The sequence below is a fragment of the Mandrillus leucophaeus genome, unplaced genomic scaffold (genome assembly GCF_000951045.1).
Source record: "Mandrillus leucophaeus isolate KB7577 unplaced genomic scaffold, Mleu.le_1.0 Scaffold800, whole genome shotgun sequence".
In the NCBI taxonomy this organism is placed as follows: domain Eukaryota; kingdom Metazoa; phylum Chordata; class Mammalia; order Primates; family Cercopithecidae; genus Mandrillus; species Mandrillus leucophaeus.
Genome location: NW_012108698.1, coordinates 683,691 through 697,159, shown reverse-complemented (window position 1 = coordinate 697,159; position 13,469 = coordinate 683,691). Strand labels below are relative to the sequence as shown.

Below are 13,469 nucleotides of genomic sequence, written 5' to 3'. Positions count from 1 at the left end.
TATACAAAGATGATGATGTGCAATGAGGACTTTAGTTTACTGAACTATTTTTTCTTTTTTTTTTTTTTTTTTTGAGATAGAGTCTCACTTTGTCTCCCAGGCTGCAGTGCAGTGCCGCAACCTCAGCTTGCTGCACCCTCCTACTCCCGGGTTCAGGTGATTCTCCTGCCTCAGCCTCCAGAGTAGCTGAGATTGCAGGTGGACGCCACTACACCTGGCTAATTTCTTTTGTATTTTTAGTAGAGACAGGGTTTCACCATGTTGTCCAGGATGGTTTTGAACTCCTGACCTCAAGTGATCCACTGGCCCGGGCCTCCCAAAGTGCTAGGATTACAGGTGTAAGCCACGGCACCTGGCCGATCACTCCTATTTTTATTTATCAAAAGGTAAGAGTAAGCCATAAAGTCTGTCAAGATCCTGAAGATGGAAATGCTGAATAGTCCAAAAAAAAGAAAAAAATTGGATGAGTGTCTACTACATATACAATATAGTCCTGAGGCCTGAAGAATAGAGTAAAATGTCCAAGTAAAAGAATATTACTTTTCGGGGTCAGGCACAGTGGCTCACACCTTAGTCCCAGCACTTTGGGAGGCCAAAGCAGGCAGATCACCTGAGCTCAGGACCAGCCTGAGCTCAGAGACCAGCCTGGCTAAAATGGTGAAACTCTGCCTCTACTAAAAATACAAAATTAGTGGGGCAAGACAGCATGTGCCTGTAATCTCAGCTACTAGGGAGGCTGGGGCACAAGAATCGCTTGAACCTGGGAGCCACAGGTTGCAGTGAGACAAGATGGCGCCACTGCACACCAGTCTGGATGACAGAGCGAGACTAAGCCTCAAAAAAAAAAAAAAAAAAAAATTACTTTTCAAACATGTTCACTAATGTCTAAACTAAATCCAATTTGTATACTTGTGAACTTTAAACACAACAAAATTGCAGAGAGTTTAAATAACTAAATGCTAAACAAGTCTTACCTTTTCTCTTTTGGCCTGAAAATCTGTGATATCTATCCCACTCCTATCAAGAGGCTGAAAAATGAAAATACTATTAGAATAGATGTGGAGTTATGAAAAATAACTTTTTTTTTTCTGTTTGAGACGGAGTCTCACTCTGTTGCCCAGGCTGGAGTGCAGTGGCGCAATCTCAACTCACTGCAACCTCTGCCTCTCAGGTTCAAGCGATTCTCCTACCTCAGCCTCCCAAGTAGCTGGGACTACAGGCGTGCGCCACCAGACCCACCTAATTTTTGTACGAACAATATCTTTTTAAAAGGTTTAAATTTCAACTTACAGAATTCAGAGGAGAAGAAACAATGGATGGAATTCTTTTTGCATCCTGTTAATGTTGAAAAAACAACAAAATTAAGATTTTTCAATAATATTGGGTTTTGTTACACTCCTGTATTAATATTGATTTTAAAAATTTACCGCTAAAGGGCTTGACATCTTCTCTAAAGACTGCAATATTCGCCGAGCTGTTGAACTGGTCACACCATAAGATTGTGCACTGAGTTGCTTAGCTTTCATTTGTCTTCTAACTGGTGCCTGTAAAGTAAACCCTATATTATTTATTGTAACACAAAATCTAAGGCACATATTTCACACAATGAAAATATTTACAAGATAGAATGGATGTCCAAAGTAAAACAAGATTTAATGCGTTAACAGCAATTTATCTCTGGGTAGGGTCATTAAAAGTTCAATTTTTTTCTTCATGCCTTTATTGGAAATCCAATTCTCTGAGAAATTACCTTTACAACAACAAAAGAATGATAAGACAGCATGCACCATTCTAAAGAAATGTCTGGGCCAGGTGCAGTGGCTCATGTCTCTAATCCCAGCACTTTGGGAGGCTGAGGCGGGTAGATCACCTGAGGTCAGTAGTTCAAGACCAGCCAGGCCAACATGGTGAAACTCCATCTCTACTAAAAATACAAAAATTAGCTGGGCGTGCTGGCGGGCACCTGTACTCCCAGCTACTCAGGAGGCTGAGGCAGAAGAATCGCTTAAACCCAGAAGTGGAGGTTGCAGTGGGCTGATATTGCGCCATTGCACTCCAGCCTGGATAACAGAGTGAGACTCCATCTCAAAAAAAAAAAAAAAAAAGTCTACCAGTTATGTCACATGGGGTAAATGGGGCAATTGATAAAAAGTTCTAGTATTACCTTAGATCCATTTATCTATAATATTTAAATCAAAGAACATTAAATTAATAAAAACTGAATTAAGATATCAGTTAACCTAAGCATTAAATAACATTCAATTAGAGTAAATTCTAAGATGGCTAAACAAAGAGATGGTAGATTCTACTGCAACGAAAACCTAAAATTTTAATACTAACGACTTGTTTCTCAGAAGTTAATATAACAGGCTGGGCACAGTGGCTCACGCAGTGTATCCTATGACCCTGTTAAACTCACTTATTAGTTGTGGTAGCTTTTTTTGTAGTTTCTTTGGATTTTCTATGTAGATAAGCAAGTTATCTGTGTATAGGAATAACATTACAGGAATAATACCCTTTCCAATCTGCATGTCTTGATTTTTGTGCCTACTGCACTGGCTAGCACCTGCGGTATGATGTTAAACAGTAGCAGTGATTGTAGGCATCCTTGCTCGCTTCCTCACACCATTAAGTATGATGCCAGATGATTTTTTTGTGGATGCACTTTATCAGGTAGAAGGATCTCATCTATTCCTAGGTTTGTTGAAAATTTGTGTCATGACTAAATGTTGGATTTTTTAAAAAATATTTTATATATCCATAGAGATGTTCATACAGTACTCTTTAGATTGTTTACATGGTAAATCCAATTTTTTTTTTTTTTTTTGAGATGGGAGTCTCACTCTGTTGCCCAGGCTGTAGTGCAGTGGCGTAATCTCGGCTCACTGCAACCTCCGACTCCCAGGTTCAAACAATTCTCCTGCCTCAGCCTCCCGAGTATCTGGGATTACAGGTGCACACCACCACGCCCCGGCTAATTTTTGTATTTTTAGTAGAGATGGGGTTTCACCATGTTGGCCAGGCTGGTCTCGAACTCCTGACCTCAGGTGATCTAAGGCCTCTCAAAGTGCTGGGAACACAGGCATGAGCCACCACACTCGTCCCAATCCCATTAATTTTCAAATGTTGAGTCAACCTTGCCTTCCCAGGATAAACCCCACTTGACCATGATGCAGCTTCCTTTTTAAATTTGTTGGATTCCATTTACAAATATTTTTGTTGAGAAGGTTTGTGTCTATAATCCATGAGAAATAATAATCTGTTGCTGTCTTCCAATGTCTTTGTCTGATTTTGGTCTTGGGGTAATAATGTTGGCCTCATAAAAGGTACTGGGGGAAGTGTTCCCTACTCTCCTACTATACATAAGAGTTTGTGTAGAATTGGCATTATTTCTTTCTAAAATGTTTGGTAAGATTCACCAGGGAAGCTATCTGAGCCTGAAGCTTCTTTGCTGAAACTTATTTTAAATTATGAACTCAATTCATTGAAAAGATAAGACTATTCAGGCTACATATTCTTGACTAATACCAAATAACAAAAGTCTAACAAAATATGTTCAAGATCTGAATGCTGAACACTACAAAACATTGATGAAAAAAATTTATAAACCACCTAAATGGGAAGATACACCATGTTCATGGTTTGGAAGACTCTATTTTTGTTAAGATGCCTATTCTCACCAAATTGGTCTTTAGACTCAAATGCAATCTCAATCATGGTTGGGCATGCTGGCTCATACCTGTAATACCAGCACTCTTGGGAGGCCAAGGTGGGCAGATCACCTGAGGTCAGGAGTTCGAGACCAGCCTGGCCAACATGGTAAAACCTCGTCTCTACTAAAAATACAAAAATTAGCAGGGCATGGTGGTGTGTGCCTGTAGTCCCAGCTACCCGACAGGCTGAGGCAGGAAAATTGCTTGAACCCGGGAGGTGGAAGTTGCAGTGAAACAACATCATGCCACAGCACTTCAGCCTGGGTGACAGAGCAAGATTCCATCTCAAAAATAAAAAAAGCAATTCCAATCAAAATCCTAGCAGACTGTAGAAACAAGCCAGTTTTAGATTTTTATAGAAAAGCAAAGGACCTAAAAAAGCCAAAACAAGCTTGAAAAAAGAACAAAGTTGGATTACTCTTATCACCTAATTTTAAGACCTACCGGAAGCCTACAGCAATCAAGACAGTGGAGTGTTGGCAAAAGGAAAGACACAGTGTTGGCAAAAGGAAAGACACATAGATCAATGGGTGGCGGCGGCGGCGCAGGTCAAAAGTCCAGAAATAAAGCCATGTGAACCGGATTTCAACAAAGGTGCAGGCCGGGCATGGTGGTTCATTCTTGTAATCCGAACACTTTGGGAGGCCAACACAGGAGGATCACTTGAGCCCAGGAGTACAACACCAGCCTAGGCAACTTAGTGAGACCATTGCTACCAAAAAAAAAAAAAAAATTAGCTGGGAATAGTGGCGCACGCCTGTGGTCCCAGCTCTCACGAGGCTAAAGTGGGCATTTGTGGCTCCAGTGGCACAATCGGTTAGCGCGCAGTACTTATAAGGAGGCTAAAGTGGGAGGATCACTTGAGCCCAGAAGGTTCTGGTTGCAGTGAGCCATGATCGTGCCACTGCACTCCAGCCTTGTGTGACAGAGCAAGGCCCTGTTTCAAAACAAAAACACAAAACAATGATGGTGCAAAAGCTATTCAATGAACAGTCTTTTTAACAAATAACACTAGAACAATTGCACACCCATATGTTTTTTTTTTTAAAAAAAAAAACAACCACGGCCAGGCACACCTGTAATCTCAGCACTTTGGGAGGCTGCAGCAGGAGGACTGCTTGAGCCCAGGAGTTCAAGATCAGCCTGAGCAACACAGTAAGACTCCCAACTTTAATTTTTAAAAAAAACTTTTTAATTTAGAAAATAAAATGAACCTTGACCAATACCCCATACCACACACAAAAATTTATTCAAAATCAATCATAGGCATACATTAAAACCTAAAACTGTAAAACTTGTAGAAGAAAACATATGAGAAAATCTTTGTGACATGGGATTAAGTAAAAATGTCTCAGATATGACACCAAAAGCATGAAACCATTAACAATACACACACACGCACACACACACACACACACACACACAAAAGATGTCAACAAAAGTAAAACTTCTGGCCGGGCGCGGTGCTCATGCCTGTAATCCCAGCACTTTGGGGGCCGAGGCAGGTGGATCACGAGGTCAGGAGTTTGAGACCAGCCTGGCTAAGATGGTGAGACACTCCATCTCTACTAAAAACGCAAAAATCAGTCAGGTATGGTGGCAGGCATCTGTTATCCCAGCTACTCAGAAGGCTGAGGCAGAGAATTGCTTGAATCCAGGAGGTGGAGAGTGCACCACTGCACTCAATCCTGGGCGACAGCACAAGACTCTGGCTCAGGGAAGAAAACAAAAAATCTGTTCTTCAAAAGACACTGTTAAGATACACCACAGAATGGGAGAAAATATTTGCAAAACATATAACAAAGTATTTGTACCCTGAAAAATGAACTCTCTCAAAATTTATTAATAAGAAAATAACCCAATTTTAAAACGGGTGGAAGATTTGAACAGAGACTTCATCAAAGAAGATATTTCACCAAAAGATGGGCTGATAGCAAACAAGCACCAAATAAACACCTGAAAAGACACTCAACATCATTAGTCACTAGGGAAGTACAAATTAAAATCACAAGTTGGGGTTACCACTACATGCCTACTAGAATAGCAAAAACAGAAAAACCTGACACCACCAAGTGCTGACAAGGATGCACAGCAACTCTTACATTACTAGTCAGAACAAAACCTGGTACCAGCCACTCTGGAAAATGGTTTGGCAGTTTATTATAAAGTTTACTGAATACTTACTTACCATATGACCCATCAATTCAACTCCTAGGTATTTGTATTTACCCGAGAGATGAAAATGAATGCTCACAAAAAACATTCATAGCAACTTCATTCATAATTGTTAGAAACTGGAAACAATTCAGTGTCTTTTCACTAGTGAATAATAAACCAACTGTATTAACCATACTACTCAGCAATAAAAAGGAACTATTAAAAGATGCAAAAACAGACGAATCTCAAAAGCATTATGCTTAGTAGAATAAGCCAGAATCAAAAGGCTACATATGACTAAATGTATATGACATTCTGGAAAAGCCAAAACTACAGAGAAAGAAAACAGATCAGTGGTTGCCAGAGGGTGGTAGGAGGAGGAAGGATTGACTCAAGAGATACATAAGGTAATGTTCTGGGGTGATGAAAATGTCTGATCAATATTTGATTGCAGAAGTGGTTATATACATAATAATGTGTTTTGTTAAAACTCAAATACTATAAAACAATGGTAAATTTTAATATGTGTAATTTATACCTCATTTTAAAAAAAATCACATTTCTTGAGATACACACACATATCTAATACATAAAACATTCACATAGGTCTAAATAATGTCTACATATGCTAAATGAAAAAATATAACCTATAGCTGTTATTTTCCCAAAGAATAATATTAAATCAAAACTACTGGCCAGGCGCAGTGGTTCACGCCTGTAATCCTAACACTTTGAAAGGCCGAGGATGGGGGATCACAAGGTCAAGAGATCGAGATCATCCTGGCCAACACAGTGAAACCTGTCTCTACTAAAAATACAAAAAATTAGCTGGGCGTGGTGGCGTGTGCCTGTACTCCCAGCTACTTGGGAGGCTGAGGCAGGAGCATCGCTTGAAACCAAGAGGCAGAGGTTGCAGCATGGGCCGAGATCGTGCCACCATACTCCAGCCTGGGCGACAGAACCAAGACTATCTCAAAAATAAATAAATAAAAGAAAAATAAAAAATAAATCAAAACTATTTTTTTGAGCACAAAGTAATTTATTATCCAGTTAAAGTGGAAAAAAAAAAAAAAAGGTCATCAACCCTTCTATTGGAACCTACCTGATAAGGTGTATTTCGTAGTTTAGACTGTCTTACAGCAGCCGCTGCCCCACCGTATGTTGTTTTTCCAGGATAAAAAGGAGAGTCTCCAAGCTGACTGGTTTTAAGGACTGAAGAATTCCCAAGTGACTGCACAGAAACACAACGATAAATTATAAGTCATATGAACCCAGGAGGTGGGGGTTGCAGGGAGCTAAGATGGTGCCGCTGCACTGAAGCCCGGGCAACAGAGAAAGACTCTTGTCTCAAAAAAAAAAAATATATATATACATATATATATACACACACACACACATATATATATAAAAATGCAATAAACACTCAAGACTAATGTGATTAAATCCAACCCAGTTAGTACTCACAGGGGAAAGTGTTCCAAAGGCAGACAAGTTGAATGCTGGTTTTTTTGAGCTGGTGGCAGTGTGCTGCGAGAGTGAGTGAGAACGTTCAGCTTCTGGGGACCACAGAGGTGGCAATGAAGTGTTCTTTGAAACAGTTATATCTGAAACAAAATTACATAATCCATAGTAATAACACCAATACAAGATCCTAGATTTTTGTAAATACAAAAATTATATCCGTCAGGAAAAAAAAAAATCCCCCAAAATTTAATTTTACTACCCAAATTATGTACTACCACATGTCAAGAATACCTTTATCAGAAGCTCTTGAAGAAAAACCACTGGTAGTTGAGATGTTATCATCATCATGCTGAGAGGTAGAATCTTTAATTTCCTTTACAAGGGAAAATCCCGAACTGCCAATTGGGAATGCCGAGGATGTAGATGGCTGACAGTGTAATGCAGGGGATTCCAACATGGAGAAATTCAGATGGCTCCGATGAAGAGAAGGCCTTGTTAACACATCTGGATAATTTGAAGCAGTACTAGTTGTTGAAGGTTCTTAAAAGAAAAGCATTAATATTATGAATATACAACTTAGAGCAATACACTACCACAAATGGTTTTTACTTTAAGAAAACACATTATAGTATATAATAGCTTCAATTCAAATCACTGAGGCCTCCCATAAGCCCAATATAACATACTCCTAGCCAAAACAAAGTTTCAACTAAAATTAATTTAAATGAGAGCTAATTTTTTTAAACCAGTAAGAGTGATGTGATATGATACAACAGTTGAAATACAACTATTTTTTGCCAGTTGACTAAACCCATTCACTTTTTTGATGGTGTATTTTGTAATACAGAAAATAACTTGTGCCTTATTTATAGTCCTATCATTCTGAGACCATAAAAAATAAGTTTTACCCATATTTTGATACTGTCGCTTTTATTTCAATATGTCTAATCTTGACTCCCATCTGAAATTAGTTATGATGCAGGAGTAAAGAAAGGATTCAGCTTCACTGTTTTCCAAATGGTTAGCCTGTTTATAACCTAAGGTAATCTCTTAAATAAGCCATCCTTTCCTCAATGATTGAGAAGCCACTGTTACCACATATTAAACCATACTAACTTCCAAGAGTCTTTATTCCTCCCTTCCTCTAATGATGTATCTTTATACTTCCGTATGAGTACCAAATGTTTTAAATATTATGGTTTAGAATAAATTTAATGCCTGTTGAAGTTACTCCACCCCACCTTCCCTTTATTAAAATATGAAATTATTAAAATAAATTCTTTTTCAGAATTTGTTTTCAGGGACATTTTCAAAAACTTTAGAATTGTTTCTAAAGTTCCTCAAAAAGAGGCCTCCAGTTAGGATGGAATAACTGGGACCAGATCAGCCCTTCTACTGTAAACAACTATAAGACTGGAGAAAAAATATGAGGCTACTGCTTTCAGACAGTGGAAAACAGCACAAAAACTCACAAGGTGAGCCCTACGATTACCCAGCTCTCTGTCTAAGAACATTTTCAGACCTTGAACAGACACCCAAAGTCAAGTAACACAGAGCAGGAAGAAATCAGAATCCAGGGCACTGGAGAGTAGGGAACTGTGCAGAGAAGGTCTCCCAGAAATCCACATGGGAGTGTCCAGTGAGCAGACAGGCTGTACATACTCATAGCAAGACCACCTAAGCCTTACGCAGCAGCTGCTATGGAGTTGAGAAAACAGAGACACCAGACAGTGTACCGTGCTAGGGAAAAAAACAATGCTGAAGACTCTCAAGTTTTAGGGCCACCAGAATTTAGAGATCTCATTAACAATGGCATTCAGCTGATATACCAAAAGGTTCCCCCTTAAAAATAAGGAGTAAATATATAACTAAAGTAAGATCTACTATAGATCTCTCCTAAAAAGCCACAGGGGAGACAGAGCTTGGAGGCTAAGGCCCACCACATTGGGAGGCTTAGGAAACACCCTGGACTTCCCACAAATATACATTAACACAGCACAAAACTACAACTACGAAAGTTCAAAATTATCATTAACTAAACTGCCTGCTAAAAACAAGAACCAACACTCTTCAGAGGAAGATGACAGAACCAAGAGTCTCTATACATTATCATTCCAAATGCCAATATAGTCAAAACTCAATATATAGAAAAAAGAAAACTGTGATCGATGCACAGGGTAGGGGGATAGGGGAGAGTAGGTGTTAGAAACCTTAACCAAAGGTAGCAGACAAAGACCTTAAAATATTTAGCATAACAAGACTTTAAAGCAGCTATCTGGAATATGTTCAAAGTTCCTAAAAGAGACCTTAAAATTATTTTGACTAGGATCACACTGAATTTAAGGTTTTTAAAAAGAACTGGTATCATTCCCAACACTGCTTTCCTAACCACCTTTCCTTTGGTTCAGATCTGCTTTATGACCCTCAGTGGAACTTAAGAGAATTTCTTCTTCTAGAGTGTCACACACAAAGTGTATGATTTTTTTTTTTTTTGAGACAGTCTCACTTTGTCACCCAGGCTAGAGTGCAGTGGCAATCTCAGCTCACTGCAACCTCCACCTCCCAATTGTTTGATACTGCAAATGGGATCCTTTCTTCTTTCATGTTTTCTAATTGGCTACTGCTTAAATAAGAGAGTGGTCAGGTATTTTCAATATTAACCGTGTGTCAATTGCTACAGTTTCCTTATTCTAACATATTACCACATCCCCATAACTAATTACATTCTTAATATCTAGAAGTGGTGATGATGGACTTCTACCTTATTCCCAACTTTAATGAGATTGCCTCTAATGTTTCACCATTAAATATGATTCTGGGCTGGGTACAGTGGCTCACATCTGTAATCCCAGTACTTTGGGAGGCCGAGGCAGGCAGACGACTTGAGGTCAGGAGTTCAAGACCAGACTGGCCAACACGGCAAAATCCCATCTCTACTAAAAATACAAAAATTACCCGGGCATGGTGGCATGTGCCTGTAATTCCAGCTACTTGCGAGGCTGAAGCATGAGAATCGCTTGAACCTGGGAGGCAGAAGTTGCAGTGAGCTGAGATCGTGCCACTGCATTTCAGCCTGGTTGACAGAGCCCTCTGTCTCAAAAAAAAAAAAAAAAAAAAAAAAAAAAGATTCTGGTCTTTGGTTTGAAAAACTGACATGCTAAGGAAGTAATAGTTTCTAAACTCCAAATAGAAACAAAGAGTGAATTTTAAATTTTAGCAGATGTCTATTTACTAAAAAGCAAAAATAGGATCATTTTACCTAGTAACATGGTAAACTATATTAAATCCTGAATGACTACTTGCATTCATTGATTAATGCTCTCCTCAGTAAGTATTTTGTGATGTGCTGCTAGACTGTATTTGCCATTCTGCAGTGTTCTTCTGTGTGCTATCTTCCTAAAAAATTGTCTTGGCTGGACACAGTGGCTCACGCCTGTAGTCCCAACACTTTAGGAGGCCAAGGCAGGAGTATCACTTGAGCCCAGGAGTTCGAGACCAGCCTGGGCAACAAACTGAGACTTCATCTCTACTAAAAATTTAAAAAGTCAGCTGGGTGTGGCTGCACACACCTGTAGTCCCAGCTACTCAGGAGGCTGAGGTGGGAGGATCACTTGAGCCCAGGAGTTCAAAGCTGCAGTGAGCTCTGATGGCACCACTGCACTCCAGCCTGACCAATAAAGCAAGACTATCTCAAAAATCCTTAAACAATAAAACAATTCTAGATTATTTAGTTCCAAAGTACTGTAACAAAAAAAAAAAAAAAAAGCAAGTTGCAGATAAAAACACTCAACAAACTAAGACTAGAAGGAAACTACAACATAATAAAAGCCATATATGCAAAACCACACTAACATCATACTCAATGATAAAAGACTGAAAGATTTTTCTCTAAGACCAGAAGGCAAAGCTTCTCAATTTCCCCACTTCTATTCAACATAATATTGTACATTATAGTCAGAGCAATAAGAGAAATAAATAAAACACATCTAAATTGGAAAAGAAAAAGTAAAAAATCATGTTTGCAGTTGACATAATCTTACATGTAAATAACAGTGAAGATTCAGTCAAAAGCTGTTAGAGCAAATTTAGCCAAGTACCAGGATACAAAAATCAACACACGAAAAAATTTGTTTCTATGCACTAATAATGAACAATCTGAAAAGTAAATTAAGAAAACAATTTCATTTATAATAGCACCAAAAAGAATAAAATATTTAGGAATGAACGAATGTAAAAGATGTGCACATGGAAACTACAAAATAGTACTAAAAGGAAAAAAACATAAATAAACGGAAAAATATCCCGCGTACGTGGACTACAAGACTAAATATTGTTGGGATGTCAATACTATTCAAAGCAATCTATCTACAGATTCAATACAATCTCTAAATCCCAAAGACCTTTTTTGCAGAAATAGAAAACCTATCCTAAAATTCATATGGAATCTCAAGGAACCTCAAAATGCCAAAATAATCTTTAAAAACAACAAAGTTGGAGGTCTCATGCTTTCTGATTTTAAAACTTATTACAGAAGTACAGTAATGAAAACAATGTGGCACTGGTGAGAGAGAACAGGAGGTGGGATGTAGTTTCTCCTTCACTTATTTTTTTTTTTCTCCTCCTCACAAAACCCGTAACATTACCTCACTGATATTACACATGCTAACCCTGAGGGTTTAGTCACACACAAAGAAAACAGCCATTCTGCGGTGCTCTCATAATGTGTAACCATACCTTTTAAAGAATTCCAGGAATTGGTCTTAGGAGATCCAAAACCAAATCAAGGTTGCAGAGTCCACCTCAGGAAGGAATGCGAAATAATTGATTTACAGCATTGTTGCCACCAGCCAGACCCCTACTGGAGATAATCACCGCAACCAGATATGCTGACTTGCATACCCTACCCTGTAGTGCTTTGCCCAGCCCAGCCTGCATACCTTACTCCATGTCAATTCCTGTGCTTTGCCTAATAAAAAAAAGCCCTACTGGCTTTTTCCAGGAAGCCAGGAAGAGGATCCTTGAGCCTCACCTCTATTGTTTCCCTTGTGCTCAAGCAGAAGCCCTGAAATAAAAGTCCTGTCTGGGAAATCTGCTTGGCTCCATGTTAATTTCCATTACATGGGAAACCAAAGAGCCTGTGGTCTGTAATACTAGAATAAAGACAAACAACATAGACCATGCAAGTGAACACAGGGCCCAGAAACAAACTACCATATTTGATCAAACGATCTTCAACAAGGATTTCAAGACCACTCAATGGGAAAAAGATGGTCTCTTTATTAAATGGTTTGAAAAACTGGATATCCACATGGAAAAGAATGAACCCTTATCTTGAACCATATACGAAAATTAACTCTAAATGGATTAAAGACCAAAGTATAACACCCAAAACTAAAAAACTTTTAGAAGAAAACAGAATTTCCGGACATGAGATTTGACAATGATTTATTAAATATGACACTGAAAGCACAGGCCACAGAAGCAAAAACAAACAAATAGGACTACATCAAATGTAAAAACTTTTATGCATCAAAGGATGTAATCAACAGAGTAAAAGGCCAACCTACAGGATGGGAGAAAATATCCACAAATTATATATGTGATAAGGGATTAATATCCAGAACATAGAAAGAACTCCAATCCCCAGTGAAAATGGCTTTTATCAAAAAGGCGATAATGGATGCTGGTGAGGATGTAGAGAAAGGAGAATCCTTGTACACTGTTGTTGGTGGGAATGTCAATTAGTACAGTCATTATGGAGAACATCATTGAGGTTTCTCACAAAAACTAAAAGTAGAACCACAATATGATCCAGCAATCCCACTGCTGGGTATATATCCAAGATAAAGGAAATTAGTACATCAAAGAGATAATCTGCACTCACATGTTTATTGCAGCACTATTCACAATAGCCAAGATATGGAATTGACCTAAGTATCCATCCACAAATGAATGGACAAAGAAACTGTGCTACATATACACAATGGAGTATTATTCAGCCATTAAAAAAAAAGAATTAAATCTTGCCATTTGCAACAATATAGATGGAACTGTAGAACATCACATTAAGTGAAATAAGCCAGGCACAAAAAGACAACTATCACATGTTCTCAAATGTGACAGCTTAAAAAAAAA

The 13,469-nt window shown here is 38.6% G+C and overlaps 1 protein-coding gene across 3 annotated transcripts in view; it reads right to left on the bottom strand.

Moving 5' to 3' along the window:
• Nucleotides 1-13,469, bottom strand: part of NUP153 (nucleoporin 153kDa) — a 102,108-nt gene that overhangs the window by 56,997 nt on the left and 31,642 nt on the right. For 2 of the 3 annotated variants that reach the window (XM_011967580.1, XM_011967582.1), the window contains exons 3-8: nucleotides 7,626-7,874; nucleotides 7,335-7,474; nucleotides 6,973-7,101; nucleotides 1,428-1,544; nucleotides 1,291-1,335; nucleotides 975-1,028 (exon numbers count right to left, since the gene is read on the bottom strand). In XM_011967580.1, coding sequence (XP_011822970.1) covers nucleotides 975-1,028; nucleotides 1,291-1,335; nucleotides 1,428-1,544; nucleotides 6,973-7,101; nucleotides 7,335-7,474; nucleotides 7,626-7,874 — 734 coding nt within the window. The remainder of the gene's footprint in view (nucleotides 1-974; nucleotides 1,029-1,290; nucleotides 1,336-1,427; nucleotides 1,545-6,972; nucleotides 7,102-7,334; nucleotides 7,475-7,625; nucleotides 7,875-13,469) is intronic. The other variant, XM_011967581.1, reaches the window with a different exon arrangement.